This window comes from Spermophilus citellus (assembly GCF_964194105.1).
Source record: "Spermophilus citellus genome assembly, chromosome: 4".
Lineage (NCBI taxonomy): Eukaryota > Metazoa > Chordata > Mammalia > Rodentia > Sciuridae > Spermophilus > Spermophilus citellus.
This window is the reverse complement of record NC_138185.1, coordinates 147,416,871-147,434,782: the sequence shown is the minus strand read 5'-3', so window position 1 is coordinate 147,434,782 and position 17,912 is coordinate 147,416,871. Positions and strand designations below refer to the sequence as shown.

Here is a 17,912-nt window from a genome sequence, read left to right as displayed (position 1 = left end):
TGTTACATTCAGCTTTTATAACTTCTTTAGACAGAAGATAACTTCTATCTTCTATACCTATAGAAGATAGATATAACTTCTTAGATAGGCTTGAACACTGTAATCAATTCACTGAGAAGTATTTTACATTCTTTACAAAATTTCAATGATACTCAAGTCACTGAACAAGAATTGAACAGGACTGTACCAAGGAGAAAGACCTGAGCTCTATCACTAGAAGTCTTCCAAATACATCTGTAATCATTAATATCTTACAGCTGTTCAATTGGTTATTAATTCTCACTCATGTTTCCTTATTTTTCCATGAAAATATTGAGAGAAACTTATAAAATATATCACTAGAACCTGAAGAAATGAAATATATGGCTTTTTCTGGTCTTTCAGCCTAGGAAACACTATTAGAATAATATTGCTCTGCCACTTTGGACCATAATGAGGACCACATCTAAGGATGATAAAATGAGAATATGAAATGAAACTGTTTCTCCAGCAACCTTCTGGAGCTTTCATTCCTGGGCTGTCTATTGCCAGAATTTTTTAACTGGGAGAGAAATAAACTATTTTATATAAAAACCAAATAGACAGTATTATTTCAATAGATCTTAAATGCAAGAATCCAAGCCTGGAGAGAAAAAAGCAAACCAAACTACATGGTATTTTTTTCTTTTGAAACAAGTTTAATTTTGTTCCAGCCCCAAATTAGGGGAAGTACTTAAATCTTAAAAAATGCTCAAAAATCAAGCCATTAAAAAGTTAAGCACCCCTCCCCTTAGCAATAAATACTGAACTGATATATACATATTAGACTCAGGACAGAGACAAAAAACGGGAACCTTGGGGACCCTGTCCCATGGCAAGATTCTAACACTTCTACCAATTCTAAGCTCTTTGCTTAAAACAGCAGTCAAAAAGTTAAAAAAGGCAGGAGAGAGATATCATGAGACTATGTGGCTCTGAAAAGAGCTGGAACATAATGGGAGAAAAAAAAAGGAGACACAAAATATCTTATTGGGCAGGAAAAGGGAAAGTCTTCATTTAAAATACTCCCTCCCCAAACCCCTCAGAGTCATTAGATGTGGCTGGTCCAGTGGCCGAGTGCCTTGAGCATATATCCTCGCCTCTACTCCCTCTTCAGCATGCAAGTCAGGAGAGTTCATTCACACTGCGGTCGAGAGGCCACTGTGGCAGCAGCCTGGCTGCTGGAACCCTGAGGCTTTCCATTCACCACCAGCAGGAGGGGAGTCTCCACACGAATACTGGAAAAGGAATAGTCCTAGAAGACAGACAGAGGTTCATTACAGATCCTAAGGCAGAAAACACTCCATCACCGGGCAACACCACGGGCAACAAACTCTCCCACTGGTACTATGTATACACCCCTTACCCAAATCTTTCACTAGAAAAAAAAAAAAAACAGTTAACAAAGTAGACATAATTTTTCCAAAGTTCCAATCATCAGAAGGAAAATCTGGGCAGGGAGTGTAACTCCAAGAATACCAAATTCCTTGCTCTGCTTAACAAAAAAATGCTATCAGCTCAGAGTTGGTCCTTCACCAGCATCTTCTGACAGGTAACTAGATACATACAGTAGCCAACCAGAGCCACTGGAAACTCTTAACTGTTAGCCCAAGTGTTTGTAAGGCCCTAAACTAATCTAAGAAAAAATTAAAGTGACTCCTCCCTTTTATATCAAGAGGAAGGAATAGACCAAGAAATAGAATGTCACCTTTGTCTTAATAACAGAAAAGATATCAGCTCACTTTCCCTGTTCAAATGTATTTTAAATTGTAAAACATGTTGCTAAAAGATCCTCATCCAAAAAACATTATTCCACTGACAGTGTGAAATCAACTCTTGTAAATAAAAGTAAAATAAAGAGTTCTCATAAATCAAATTTTTAAAAAGTCCTATCAAGAATATGTGCAAGCAACAACAAAAAAGACAATTTATAGAAGAAACATAAATAACTCAATAAACATATAATAAAATATTCAAACTCATAAGTATTCAATAAACCAATTAAAACAGTACCCAGTATTGGGAAGAAACTACACAGAACACCTATATCCACTGTTGGTAGTTAACAACTAACTAGTATAACCTTCCAAAGAATAATTTGGCAATATGTGTCAAAAACCTTTGAATTCTATATACCTTTACACCCAAAAATCTACATTAAAAATTCACATAAGGAAATAATCATAGATACAGACAAAGATATTAAAATGTTCATTATTTTTATGTTTGGAAAAAATTTAAAATAATCTAGATCTGGGGTAATCAAACTCTGTTAAAGAGGTAGATAGTAAAAATGTCAGGCTTGCTGGGTTATGGGGTCTGTTGCAGAACAATTCACCTCTGGCATTTGGATGCAAACAAGTAAGTGTGGCTGTGTTCCAATAAAGCTTAATGGACACTAACCCTTAATTTCCTGTAATTTTCATGTATCACAAAATATACTTTTTTCCTTTTTAACATTTAATAATATAGAAACTATTCTTAGCTCACAGGCCAGACAACAATAGGTGGTGAACCAGATTTGGTCAGCATAACATAGTTTGCTGACTAAATGATGAAAACATGGTTACATGCCTACTCTTATAAGGTTTTTGTAAAGAATCAGATCAGGCAACATAGGCAATAAAACTCCTAGCAGTGTCTAGCACTCATTTAATTGTTCAGTAAATGTTAGCTACCATCATCATCACTACTCCTATGACTCAATTCAAAACAATGTAGTGGAATATATAAAAACAAGGAAAATGTTCACAAACATTGGCATGTAATATCCCATACATAATTTAAAAGTAAAATGTGTGCATATATTTCTGAAAAGGAAAAGAACTGGAGCTATGTACACCAAACTATTGACAGTAGTAAATATCCATGACAATACTTCAGTCAATTTTTAGTTTCTTTTTGTTTACCATAGTTTCCCTTTTCTATAAAAAAAAAAAGGGAACAGAGCATACCCACGCACATATTTACCATACCCACACATGCTTACACATGCATGTATCACTTTTATGTGTATTTTTTAAAAAGAGATAAGCTTGGTTCCATTTTTAGAGTCTATGAATTGCAAGAGAATCCAAGTCACTACTCACCTTTCCTTTGTGCTGAATTTGGTGAAGCCGCAAGTTAGGCTCAGGGATGGCTACGGAGTCCCCAATGAGCACTCCCCAGCTCTGCACCATATTATACACCATCACCGCATAGCAAGGTCCATCTGAATCTACTAGGCCAAATGTACTGCCAGGTTAAGATAGGAGGAAAGGGAAAAAAAAAAAAAAAAAAAGGTATGTGGGCAGGAAAGAGCAGAAACAGTGGTTTTAAAATACTAGCAAAATAAACAAATGCTTTCTCACTAACTTGCTCACTATTCATCATCTCACTAACCATCACCCACTATGTACTTCTGAGTCCCCTTTATCTTAGATATTATATAGCTACAAAATGCACATAAGACTCAACAATCCATCACTTTGCTAAGAACTTAGGACACAGACACTATGAGGTCATCCAACAAATATCATTGATGAACTAGCCCAAAACACTGCAACTGAAGCATTATTCCTAGCCTATCAATTTAATTATCACATTCTTAGCCAAAACCCCTAACTACCGCTGTCAATCTACTTTAATTCCACAAACTTTTACTAAATGTTATACATGTGTCAAGCATTGTATCTGGCCATAAGATACCAATCCATCTATTAATGACCTATAAACTACCAGAAGTCAAACAACAAAACCATTTCTTGGCCTGAGGTGTAGCTGAGTGGTAGACTGTTTGCTTAATATGTACAAGGCCCTGGGTTCCATCCCCCACGCTGCAAAAAAAAAAAAAAAAAACCACTTAAAGCACAGTGTGATGAATACTCAGCTTTTTCCTTTGTGGTAAATTCAGTGAAAGCACAGGTTGGGCTGTGGGCCTATAAATCAAAACTGGAAAGCAAGGAAGACTTTCTTCAGGAAAATGATTACTCTCACAGGATAAAAAATTAGCTGGGTTAAAACAGGAAATAGCAGGGTACAGTAGTACCTGTAATTCTAGACATTCAGGAGGCTGAAGCAGAAGGATCACAAGTTCTAGACCAGCCTCAGCAACTTAACAAAGTCCTAAGCAACTTAGTCAGACCCTGTCTCAAAATTAAAAAATCAAAAGGACTGGGCATGCAGCTCAGTGGTAAAGCACCTCTGGATTCAATCTCCAGTTAGAAAAGACAAAAAAAAAAAAAAAACAGGAAAATTAGTCTTCAATAGAAATAAAACTTTCTGGGAGATGGGAGTAAGACTGACTTGGAAGGAGAATGAGGGAACTTCCTGGGATAGTAGTCATGATCTCCATCTTGGGTTATAAAGATGCAAGCATTTGTCAAAACTCAGCAAATGCGCATTTAGATTTGTACATTTCATTGCAGATCTATTTCACATAAACAGAAAATAATGCAAACAAATACTGACCTCAGTTAAAGATTGTATGCTAAAGTATTTAGAGAAAAGTATACTGATTCCTGTAATTTACTCTGAAGTGCACCAAAAGTAAAATGGATAAATGGATAAATAGACAGATGTCATAAACTAATAGCAAAACATTAATGGTACAACATAGGTAGTTGGATACATAGATGTTTACTGTAAATTTCTTTCAACTTTGCTGTATGTTTGAAAAATTTTAGAAGGAAATGTTAGGACGAAATTTAGCTATATTAAGAAGAAGCTGTAGGATTATTCAGAAGTATAATTGTGTGTAAGGCACAGAGGTATGAAAATAGCTGTTCTTAAACTTACAAAATAGTGCTGCAGTTAGAATGAAAGGTACATGTGGGAAAGTGACAAAGATAATGAAAAAAGAAAGAGAAAATCCTAAACTAAGCTAGAGAGTTCAAACTTTATTCTGAAAGCTACAGAACACCAGTAAAAAATTTTTAATAAAAAGTGGCAATGTTCAGATTTTCATCTGGATTTTCTGGCAACTCTATGGAACACTGGAAGAAAAGTAGAGTCAGGGAAATGTGTTTGGAGAACAGGCTGAATTAAGGTAGTAGAAAGAGAGAAGTAGGAACAAAACCAGCAAATGCATAAGACCTGGTGACTACTTCAAACAGAATGGAAAAATCTAAAAATTACTTTTAGAAGTGTTAATTTTGTGACTGAGTAAAGAGATGGTACCATTCACCAACATGGAATTCAAGAAAGAGAAGCAAGTTTAGAAATAATGATTAGAAACTGTGATTGGGCAAAGGAAGGGAGGGGAGGAAAGATGGTAGAATGAGATGGACATCATTACCCTAGATACATGTATGACTGCACATGTGGTGTGGTGCTACATCATGTACAACGAGAGAAAAGAAAATTTGTGCCACAGTTGTGTACAACGAATCAAAATGCATTCTGCTGTCATATATACCTAATTAGAATAAATAAATTAATTATTTTTTTTTTTTTTTTTAAAGAAAGAATAAGAATTTTGGTGGCAGGGTATTGGGGATTGAACTCAGGGCACTTGACCACTGAACCACATCACCAGCCCTATTTTGTATTTTCTTTAGAGACAGGGTCTCACTAAGTTGCTTAGCACCTCACTTTTGCTGAGGCTGGCTTTGAACTTGCAATCCTCCTGCCTCTGCATCCTGAGCCGCTGGGATTATAGGTGTGCGCCACCATGACCAGTCAGATGAGAAATTTTGAACACACTGAGTTAGAAATTTTAAATGAAGCCCAGAAGCAGTCAGATAAAGGGATATAAAACCCAAAAATTAGGCCTTGCTGAAGATATACCTGTGAGCATGGAGGAAACAGCCATAGGCTTGGGTTCATATGACATCACCAAGCAAGATAAACTATAGATAAGATGCTGACAAATCAGTGCTCATGCCAGTACATAGCATGCTTGAATTCACAGGGAACACTGCAATCAAGCATAGTACTCTCCTGATGAATCCAGTCAAAGCCTCAGAGTCTTTCTATTAGACTACGTCAGACAATCACCAATCAATGTAGGCAAACATCCCAAGGCATGGGAGTCCTGAAGAAGCTAACATTTAGAAATTGGGCAAAGAGAGAAACCAAAAAGTGGCAAAACATTTATATATTCTCAAAGTTTCCTTAACACTTACCCTTTGTCTATATCTTTTTCATTCCTTTCAGCTCTAAGGTGTGCTCTCATTAACTAAACTTTCCTCAACAATCTTCTTGCTCTTCGATTCATCAAATACACATACTTCTAGAAAATGCCAATGGAGAATGCTCAGGAATGTAATGGGAACTGTTTTTCAGATTGGATGGAACAGAAAGGATGTGACAGACAACAGTGAAAGATAAGTCAGATGTTATAAAATCATGTAGTGAAGCCAATGAATCATGTGTTTAGAAAGACTCTGGTGATTCCAGAAAATAAACCATTTCAGTAGAAACAAAAGAGAGACAGTCAACAAAGGATTAGGAAATGAGTGAAGGACAAAGGAGTGATGGCACTCACTAAACCCTAAGTTTTCAAGATTTAAATTTTTCTAAAAGAATATTCTTAATTCATTCCTTTGCTATCATTAGCCTAAGTCCTTTATAATTTTTTTCTCACTCCTCATAACAAATACAGTATATGCTCAATAAATATTTGTTGAATGTCAAATCTGGGAAAATCTCCCTATAATCTGGCCTTAAGTTCCAACTCAAAGTTCACCTTCTGGAACTACCTAAGAAAATCTAAGTCTAAACAGAACAGAATTTGCCCTCCTTCAATTCTATAATCATCAAAACTCAAAGGAGGCAGAATTTTAAGATTTCTATATCTTATTTTAAAAAATGTCCTATTAAATTTGTTATAAATATAGGAATTCACAAAGCACCAAACTCAGGGGGAGAAACAGGCATACAGAAACTATAAAGGCTTCTGTCAAGGATTGTTAGATATCACCTAGACAATTTTTGCTTGTAGAACAGAAGGGAATGAGATGTCAGTAATCTGTGACCATTAATAATGCCCTCAAACTGTCAGGGAAAGGACAAGAAGTGAGAGCACTTGGTTCAAAAGGGAGAAAAAGAGAAAGGCAAAAGATACTCACAAGGGGACTTTCTCCTCTGTGGTTAGGCTAAACACCACCTTTCCCAGGACCACAGCACCACTATTTACACCAGGCTTCAGCTCACTCAGAGGCTTGAGCTGCAGGGTCACCTTCTGCCCAGAGGCTGATTGATAGCGACCATCACCACAGGGGCCTAGGTGGGCAGGACGCAAGTTTCCCAGCATGCTCTGTAGCTTTTTCACCTTCATCTTTCCCTGCAAAGGAAGGAGAAATAGGAAAAAGTGAAAATTATTCTTGAGTTCAGTCCTTCCCTCTCACCCACCTATTTCAATGGGGTCACTACCACCTAAGTCTATTCTTTTCTTATTTTTTTGACCCCTAGCAGAAAAAAAGAGTAGGCTTCAGTCCTTTATACATCTTTACCTTGCTTTCCAGGAGGATGGTTAATCTATTAAGGAATTCCAGGAGTTGTTGCTCTCGTTGCTGGGGCTCTGGCCAGGCAGGGTCTAGTGCTGCAGCCCGAGAAAAGCCCTCCAGGGCCTCCCCATAACTCTCTTCATATTTATGTAACTGTACAAAAAATAGTCCAAAACTTCCCAATTATAAGTATGTCCAAATTATGCAGAGAGAATAATGCCACAGTGAGTTAGGAGCCTGGAGAAATAAACTATTTTACTTCCCAGTTATTTTCCTATCCTACCATGAATATCATCCTTCTTGGCCAAGGTGATAGCAATGACGAAGATGAAATTACTTCAAAGACACTAATTTACAAACTCTAAATAAAAAGTGGCATATATTGGGTCACTCTACTTTTACATTTATTCTTAATACTTCAAAGTCTTCTAAACCATCTCCCCATTTTCTATGTACTCGCCTACCTCCCAGCCCTTCTCTCCCTTTAGTGATTCCATAGGATACTAAAGTCAAATTGAGCTAACTAGTTCTAGAAATAATTTGGCTTTCCTCTCACAGTTCGTACTGAACTTTGTCCATATGTATACTCAGTTATCCTCACAGGCCAAGACCCATATGTCTTTTTTATTTAACCTTCCTATGACTACTGTCCCATGGTCTTACCGTTGCCCTGTTCAGATGAAGGTCAGGATTGCTAGAAGCTTTCCTGTCAACCTTCTCCTGTAATGGGATAAAAAGATCATGAGTGGATCCTGCCTCAATCTTAAGGATAGCCATACATACCACATCCTAGACCTCTTGTCCCTAGAAAAAATTTAGTTTCTTGCCAAAATATTACCTATACCCACACTACTATACAATTGTTCCTTATATATGTTCCTCAGTCTCTCAATCTCTCAAACCTGAGGGATGTAACAGTGTTTATATACGTAAAACTTTCAAATATGGTTTTAGTTAATCCACACAGTACTATAAAGACAGAATATGAAGAAATATGTGAACACATTCTGATAAAAATAATTTTTAGTAGTAATATGCTGGATAAATGAGGAAAGCCTAGCACAATATGATATGATATTGATTTAATGTATTTCTTCTGCCCATGAGCCTGGCTCCAGACCCACGCAGAATCATGTTCCTACATCCAAACCCCCTTAAAGCACAAATGGAAAGTCAAATTCTGATTCTCTAAAATATATGGTCAGAAACCAAAGGACAGTGCAAATGTGCTGTGAAGAAACTAATCTGTTCATTTGTTAATTGCATTAATTGCCTGTCATACTACAAAAGCACAAACAACGTGAATTAAAATTATCTAAATGATTAGTTCAGATATGTTTCAAAATGTGGATTTAGGAGAAGAAATTAAAGAGTTAAGAGCAATTGGCAGAAGTCAAATATAAAAATGCCATATTATTCTTTAAAATGCAAACATTCACAAAATTAAGAAATTAGAGTAAAATATAAATCTCTGTCTAAGTTTCCTCACTGAAAAACGGACAGTCCTTGAATACAAACATGAATATAAGGGAACTATTTTCTTTGTTTTGCCACAAAGATCAAAACAAGTAATAATAGGTTAAAAAGCAGTTCTCTATATCAAAGAATTCATGAAAGCAAAGAAGAAAGATGAACATGAGAGTCAAATAAGAAGTGCTCAGAAGGCCAATGTGAACCTCCTAAAAATGAGTAATCAGGTATTCAAAGCCTGAAGGAAAGACCCATGTAAAAATGGACTGGAAGACTAGGCAAAGAATGAGCTCCAGTGAATTAATTCTAGGTAATGATGCAGAATAGACTATATACTATTTTCTCTTTTAGCCCACAGGAAATCCAGAGCCACACTGCCTACTAGTTAATGTGGGGGTAGTATTTAAGCGTTAAAAGAGTTTTCTTCTTTCTTTAAAATAAATGTGTACAATTAATAAGCATTATTTTAATAGTCTTTTTTTCCCATTAAAAAATATAAACAGATTGAGACATCTTCTGTGATTTGGTTATATATGCCTCTACAATATCTAAATAGCTCCAGGAACTATCTAGCACTAAAACATCACGCTGCAAGTAGCTCCTAACACATTACAAGAAGAAATAAGTTACTTGTGCAAACACAGTTTTACACACATAAGAAACCAGATAATACTTCACATGCTGCTTGCCAAAGGACCATAAGAAAGACTGAATGATGCTCTTCCTTCTGTGATTGTCTCTATTTACTTGACCTAAGTGACCACAAGTACTTACTGCTTGGGCATAGGCACTGAGGGCTTGTTGGGAGATCTTAGGGTTCTGGCCAGTATTGAAGTATAGAGAAAGGTATGCATTCCCCAGAATATCTGAAAGAAAAACAGCAGTGGATCATCTCAGAGCCCAAATCTGGGATATGACCTATTCTGTTAACCCCTAAAAGTCTATTTCAGCTAGACACAGTGGCACATGCCTGTAATCCCAGTGGTTCCGGAGGCTGAGGCAAGGGAGTCACAAATCCAAACCCAATCTCAGCAACTTATTAAGGCCCTAAGCAACTTAGAGATACCCTGTCTCTAAATAAAAACAACTGAGAATTTGGAGGAACTGTGATTGGGCAAAGGGGAGGGAGGGGAAAATGGGGACAGGAAAGATGGTAGAATGAGACAATATCATTACCCTAGGTACATGTATGACTGCACATGTGGTGCAACGCTACTTTGTGAACAACCAGAGAAATGAAAATTTGTGCTGCAATTGTGTACAATGAATAAAATACATTCTGCTGTTATATATACCTAATTAGAATTAATTATTTAATTAATTTTTTTTTAAAAAAAGAACGAGGATTTGGCTCAGTGGTTAAGCACCCATGGGTTCAATTCCTAGGACCAAAAAGAAAGTTCAATTCCTAGGACCAAACCAGGATGACACTATATTTAGTATGACCAAAATTCTTGCAGGACAGATAAACATGAACACCCTACCCCACACCCCCTTGAAGAGAAACTTGAATAAATTTTACAAAAGCTCTAGTTGCTTATGTGGAAGCATTTGTCTCATCCATTGAATCAAAAGATCCAAGAGTACAGGTGAGGGGTTCAGTGGTAGAGCACATGCCTACTATGCACGAGGTCCTAGGTTCAATCCCCAGCACCAGCACCATACAAAAAAAAGAAAAAGAAGAAATCAAAGAATAGTGGTTCATCAAAATACCTTTTGGGCTTCTTTAAAACAAGATGCCCTAGTTTACCTTACAGTCAAGATTCAAGATAGGTTCCAGGTGATTTGGGTATGTAGCCATGATTGAGAACCACTACTCTAGAAACCTAGGAGATCTCTTGAGAGCACTCACACCAGGAGCGGCCATCGAGGACATCCATCTGCACAGCCAACTTAGCTTGTCGAACACTGTCCATGACATGGTTAGAATGTTCATCTCCTGTGTCAGTCCGCAACTGGCGAAGCACCATTGACAGGTTTTGCAGGGAGACTTTGTTCTTGCACTGCAAATAAAAAAAAAAAAAAAAAAAACCACTCAACCCTCCGGATTCTACCTTCTCTTTCTAGATCTATTCTGACTTCAATCTTCTCCTAAATCTAATTTTTCATCTTAATTCTTGCTGCCATCTGCATCTGGGATGCCATCAACAAGGATTAGCTTGGTTGCTCACTTTTCTTCACTTCTTATCTACCCCTGAATTTGATCCCATCACCTTTTTCCTTTCTCAGTTCCCCGTCCCTGATTTCCTCATCCAGGTGGCTCCTTTACCCTTCTGATTATGTTCTCCTAGTTCAAACTTAGCTCTGATTTATTATTAGAGTCCTACAGAAATTCACAGAACTAAAGGAATTCCATCCTTCCCATCTGTGTTTTCTGAGGGGATGGTGGACAGCTCACATGGGTGAGGGCTCCTGAGAAGCAGGTGTGGGCAGCTGCAACATCCCCTTTCTTCCAGTAGACCTCACCCAGCTGGTTCCAGGCTTCCACCAGCTCAGGTTCCAGCTTCACAGCCTTTGACAGAAGCTCCTCAGCCTTAGGGCTATAGTCAGGAGTCACATTCAGTGCCTTCCCTGTTAGCATCAGAGCCTGTGCCTTGCCCTGGACAGAACCTAGGAAGAAAAGAAAAAGATAAAGGAAAGTTGAAAAACCTGAGAAGTGGGAAGACCAGGGTACTGTCTCTCAAGAAATAACAGCATGCTAGCTCTAGGAATGGAAGGAGTTGAGGAAAATTTTTAACAGTGATCCACTTACTGAAAGCCTATTATATGGAGAATACTATGTTAGGTATTGGGTAACAAAGCAAGCAGTATTTCTACCCTAGAAGGCTTTCACAATCTGGTGAAAGAAACAAAACTTAACACATGGAAAATTAAAATAACAATGAAAAGCAGCACAGGGTACTCACTCAATGAATGGGCTTTAAAAAGTAAAGAGAAAAGAGAAAATGAAGGGAAGGGAGGGGGGAATGTGAAAAGAATAGCCTCAAATAAATCTGATATGACTTGCCTATGTTCATATTTGAATATACTACAGTAAATCTCACCATCATGTACATGCACAAGAAATTAATTTTAAAAATTAATATAGGTTAATGGCAGAAAGATCAGTAAAGGGAAGTGTTAGGTCTGCAGGCTTCCCTTCCTCCTCCCCTTTCATAGTGGCTGGGGGTAGGGACTTTCTACCTGGCTGAGGAGACCTAAAATGGCCAATCAGAAGCTGACATGGCAACGGACCCCAACCACCATGGTTCCCCAGCTGAAGAAATTGCCCTGTCATCTCACATCAGCCCTGACCAGCCTGTGATAGACATAACCCCCTAAACTCAGCTCAGCCAATCTGCTGTCAGTAGCTGCAATTTAGATGGTCTAGGCCCTCCTACCTCCAGATTCCCTTATTAACATTGTTCTTGTCTTTCCCACGGTGACTTCCCCGGCCCTCACCCTTTTGCTGACCAGTGAACCTCCCAAGGAGCCCCCCCAACCTATAAACCTTCTTTTGGTGCCTGATTCTTGTTCTGTAGTTCCTAATCTCGCACACACCCCTTTCTGCTTTACAGGAAGGGAACTGGATGGCGAGGGGGGTATTGGAGACTGAATTTGAACAAGATATATTCCATACTTTTATAATTATGTCAAAATGGATTCTACTGTCATATATAAAAGAACCAATAAATTTAAAAAAAAAAGATTCTTCCTGTTAGAAAATCATATAAACAAAAATACATGTGGTATGTTCATGCAAGCATGAATATTCCAACCTGGATGAAACAAAAAGTTCCTTGATAAACAAGTAGTCAGAATTAAAGTTAGAAAAAAGAGTGAGATGATGGACACTTAAATATGAGGCTAAGGGGGTTAGACTTCAGACAGTCAATAGCAGGAGTCTTTAGATACTTGAGCAAAAAGACAGATAAGTGGGGGCCAATATGGTGGTGCACACCTATAATCCCAACTATTTAAGAGGCTAAAGCAGGAGCATCACAAGTTCAAGGCGTGGGCAACTTAGCATCTCAAAATTTAAAGAAACAAAAAGAGTCAGGGGTCATAGCTCAGTGGTACAGTGCACCTGGCTCAATTCCTAGTACTAGTGGGGGGGAAAAGCCAGCCAAAAGAATAAGATTAAATGCCATTAAATAAATGAAGTAATGAGTTAGAAAGATAACTATGGCCAAGGTCAGTATATAAGTTGATCTGGAAGTAAAATGAATTAAAGACAGATCAATTAAGGAGATTACCACAATACTTCAAGCAACAAGTTTGCTATAATCAAACCTTAGGAAAACAGCTTAGGGACTGAAAGCTTAATATCCTGCACAAGGGTCCTTAGAAGAAACAATCTGTTCTACCAACCCATAAATACCACCAACAAGAGACCAGGCTAAATAAAGAGACAAAACTCTATCACATTTCAATGACAAGCAAGGGGCTGCAAGTTCTTTAAAGCTCATACCCAATACTTCCTCCATCTGCTGCAGGGTCTTCTCCATCTCCTCCCGCACATCCTGTTGCTTCCGCCCAGCATCCTCAACACTATGTGTCTCAAAATAGCTATCTCTAAACGAATAGAGCTGATCCACCAGTTCCTAGAAGGCAGAAGAATAGTACCATTAAGTGGGGAGAGAGCATCTTACAAGGAAATTTGAAAAGGACTAATCATACTAGCTCTTGGCCTAGAAATACTGATTCTCTTCTCTCACCTAGGAATGGCACAATAGGCAGATGGACAGGTCTACTGAAATGCCACAAATCATGAGGAAAGCAGCCAGTATCCAGGGCCCACTTTCAAGGTCCCAACTTGTCCCATGTCAGTCTCTGTACTGTAAAGACAATTCTTTCTCCCAGCTCTAATAGGGCTTCCAATATCTAAGCACTTCCCATACCATAGTCAGGAGGAGGCAAACACTTTGCAACTTGAGAAAAACCAAAGTTAACAAGATTATTCTGTCTGGTTCTGGCCCCCAAAGACTAAAACTTTCAAATATACCCTTAAAGCTGGACTTCCTAAGCTTAGTGGCAAAGTACATGCCTAGCAAGGAGAAGGCCCTACATCCGATCCCCAGCAAAGCCAAAAAAAAAAAAAAAAATATTTTAAAAACTAGACTTCCTAACAAAAAACACTTTATCCCCAATTTTTCCTATGCTGGTATGTGAAAACAAATGACCTTTCTGAATATGATAAACATGTGAGAAGGGCACTGTTTTCCACCACAAACAGTCCAATGTGAACTTGGTAACCTTGGTATTTTTGCAGAGTTTTGTTTCTTTTGCAGCATTGGGGATTAAATCAGGGTCTCGATCATTCTAAGCAAGCAGCTCTACCACCGAGCTACATCTGCAGCCCTAAGGTTTTGTTTCTTTAAATGATTATTGTGGTTTGTTTGTTTCCCATTTCTTTGTTTTTGTCAAGTCATCTTCTGGCTGTCTGGCATCATCTGCAAGTAAATGTTCTCTTTCCTCCTTGAAACGTCTCTGAATCTTCCCGTGAAACTTTTTCACTATTTTTTTTTCCTGAAACTGAATAGCAGCAGAAACATACAGACCAACCCAATCGAGTTTTATCAACTCCCGCCACAAGACATCCTAAATTCATCCACCTGTCTCCATCATGCTATGTCCGTCCCGGACTGAAACATTTTCAGCACTTGCCTGTACTTCTGTAATAGCTTCTTACTAATCACTATGCTTCTACTCTCTTCCATTCTCTATACTGTAGTCAGAGTGACCTAATAAAAATATATATCATATCACAAACCCTAAGTTTCCAGCTGCAGATAGAATAAAATCCAACTCCTTACCATGGGTTGCAACATTGTATGATCTGACCTCCCACAACCCAACCAGCCAAAAATTCCACTTCCTACCACCCTCCCTCCTATAATACTAAAGTCATATTAGCCATCATTCAGTTCTCAAAGCCATCAAGCTTGATCCCACCTTGAGATCTTTATATATGCTTTTCCCTATGCCTAGGCACTCTTTCCTCAGAACTCTGCATGAGTCATTCCTCATCATTATTTAGAGTTCAGTTCAAACACCAGCTGCTTAGAACTTTCCCTAACTATCAAAATCAAACTAATCTCCCACACTATTAAATCACTCTTTTTCTTTATAGTATCTATCATTTGAAATTATGTGACCTATTCATTGTTCATTTTCTGTCTCTACTACTGGAATATAAGCTCCATAATGCAAAGGACTTTGCTTTGAGTTACACCAGAGCATTAGAACAGGGATTGGATCATGGTAGGCTCTCATTAGGTATGTTGACTAAATTGATATATCATACCTGTTTCTAACAAATACATGTGTTATATTTAATTTAAAATCCTACCCAGAATAAAAAGCATGGATTAGCTGCAAATTGGGAGTTTAAAACAAGGTCTTTCTATTTATTTTCAGTTGCTAAACCAAACATGCAGGAACTGGTTTGGTTTGGTTTTGCTGGACTGAACGTTTTTCTCTCATAGCAATATCAATACCTATAATTTGTTAAAATTCAAATAGGTGTATGCAAAAACAGAAGGTAAAAAACTTATAATCGCTCCAAATAGCCTCAGATGGCCTCAGGGATAACCTGTGTTTAGTATACTTTTTCAGAAATACATATATATGATGTTTCTAATATGGAGCCAGGATTGGGAATTTCTGACTTCAGGCATCACAGGAGTGAATAAAATGAAGTTAATCCAAATCAGCTGGAAGTGACTTAAATCCTCACTCTAAAAGTGCTATTATGTTACCTGCTCAGAAAACAAATCTCATCAATGCTTAAAACTTTTGGGTTTGACGCCTTGAAGCAAGTTACAAGCCTGTCATAAACTCTTAATGTTCACATTTCAGTCTGTTTCTGAGGTTTAAAGAAATTCTTAGGTCATTAAATGAAAGGTAGAATCAAGAAACTACATAACTCCTACCTACCATATACAATAGTCAAAAGAACAAGTACCTGTGGACTAGGTAGTGCCTGAACCCGTCTGCAATGAATTCCAAACTGGGACTACAGCGGCCAAAAAAATATCCAAACCGTGAAGTCCTAAGGAAAGGAACCAGGATATTTGCCGTGCAGGCCATTATTGTGATTGCTGACAATCTCAAAGCAGAAAGGTATTAAAAGAAATGGCCTTTCTAGGGATAAAACAACACATGATAATGGTTCATGCAAACCTGCCACACACATAAATACGCTTTCACGGAGGAATCTAGAGGGGCGGGGGAGTTCCTCTCTAAGAATGTACAGGAGCACAGTCAGGAGCAACATTTCCCCTTCCGCATTCACAGCGGCAGCACCGGGTGCTGCGTTCCTCTCCTGGACTGGAAGCTTCCCTGGCCGCTGCCAGCTGCACCTCGGGAGTTGTTATAGTAACCGCACAGACGCGTGCAGCCCCGAGTATGAGCCATGGAATTCGCAAGCACTGCATAAAATGGGCTCCCTGCTTCTTCACGAGTAACAAAAGCACACACAGATTTGAATCTGTGGCCTCACCTGTAATTTCTGCAAGATGTGCTTAGCTTCTTCCTCTTCCTCAGCCATCATTCCCCAGCGGCACTCGGCTTCTCTGCCCTCAAGTTTGTAATCACAGAGACGCACACACACGCCCATCGCGGAGCCACAGCGACATCTAGGGCTCTGGAGGCTAACCTGCACATAAAGGGCATTGATCCAAACCGACTTGAACTAACGCCTAAAATAGCTGAAGACCTCTTTAATCACCTTTGAAATCAAAAATTTCTTTCCCAAATTCTGAGTAACAAAATGTCCTAAAATTAATCACATGTGTATTTTTGTTTGATATCTTCCTACTTATTTATATCAAGATTATAATACTCCTATAAAAGAAGACAGTTTAAGACAGTGGAATGCCTGTGCCCTTTGAAATTTTGAAGATAATGTAGAACAATGGTAACGTCTGACTCTTTTACAAACTTTGCAGATTTTCAAACATATGAGTAATTTCATCATTTGGAATGCACTATCTTAATAAATCTACTACACTTGGTATGGCGTTATAAAACTATCATGCTGTACACTGATAATGTTTACATATTCATTGTCTATTTCCAGAAGGATACTCAAGAAACAATGTCTCCAGAAAGTGAACGGCAACTGGGCAGAGAATTCTTTTCACTGTGTACTTTTTGAATTTTTTTGCCACATAAATGTACTTATTCAAAACTAAATAATTTTTTAATTAAAAAAATGCTTCCACATAGACTTTCTCTGAAAAGAGAAGACACTGCCAACAGTAACTTGCTTCCAGAGAAACAGAGTGGCTGGGAGACAGAGGTAGAAGGGAGAATTTCGCTCTGCTTTTTTTGGGTACCTTTTTAATTTGTACCATGTGAATGTATTAAACTCTTGAATAAAATTTTTTAAAGTAATATGTAGTATTTCTAACAGTTTCTCTTTACCCTTTTGAATTATAGCTTACTTGATTTCAGAATAAAATTGATTCTGTGAGCCTAACAAATGATGAAGCTAAGTGTTCTCAGCAAAAATCATGAAGCTACATAAATAAAATCATTTCCTCAAACCACTTTCCAACAAAATTTAAAATTATATAGGGAACAAAAATACATTGTAATCTATTAAATCTCATTACCAAAAAATAGGCACATTTTAAAACTTTTAAGTCAAGATATTCCTTCAGATACCATCTTAATTCTGTAGTAAAAAAAATTTGAAAAAAAAATTATACTCTGTACGCCCAATGAAGAAAATATTACTTGCTTAGTATTCAATTATGTAAAGAAGAGTATTTATTTGCATTCCCTATAATGACTGAATCCAAAAACTTTCAAATTATTTCAGTATGACTCTTATTATCTAAAGAAAAATGGTTATTTGGCATTAGTATAAGCTCAGTATAATTCATCCTAAACCAGTAAAAATCAATTTAAAGATAATGTAATTCAAACCCTCATTCTACAGATATAGAAACTAAAGCCTAAAAATGTTAACTTAATCTTGTACAACATATATGTGGAAAGAACCATCAT

General features: G+C 37.7%; 1 protein-coding gene across 3 annotated transcripts; it reads right to left on the bottom strand.

Annotated features, from left to right (window-relative positions):
• Positions 1-265: 265 nt before the first annotated feature.
• TTC5 (tetratricopeptide repeat domain 5) lies at positions 266-16,488 on the bottom strand. Of its 3 annotated transcripts, XM_081293217.1 has the most exons (10): positions 16,399-16,488; positions 13,366-13,498; positions 11,314-11,525; positions 10,768-10,918; positions 9,690-9,781; positions 8,109-8,165; positions 7,452-7,598; positions 7,068-7,282; positions 3,108-3,252; positions 295-1,273 (listed from the first exon to the last, which is right to left on the bottom strand). In XM_081293217.1, the coding sequence occupies exons 1-10, from the start codon at positions 16,447-16,449 to the stop codon at positions 1,154-1,156; spliced, it is 1,323 nt and encodes a 440-aa protein (XP_081149343.1). In that variant the 5' UTR covers positions 16,450-16,488; the 3' UTR covers positions 295-1,153. The 3 variants fall into 3 exon arrangements, with proteins under 3 accessions (XP_081149345.1, XP_081149343.1, XP_081149344.1); XM_081293218.1 differs by lacking the exon at positions 7,452-7,598; XM_081293219.1 differs by lacking the exons at positions 9,690-9,781; positions 13,366-13,498; positions 16,399-16,488 and having other exon boundaries at positions 266-1,273; positions 11,314-11,495.
• Positions 16,489-17,912: the final 1,424 nt, after the last annotated feature.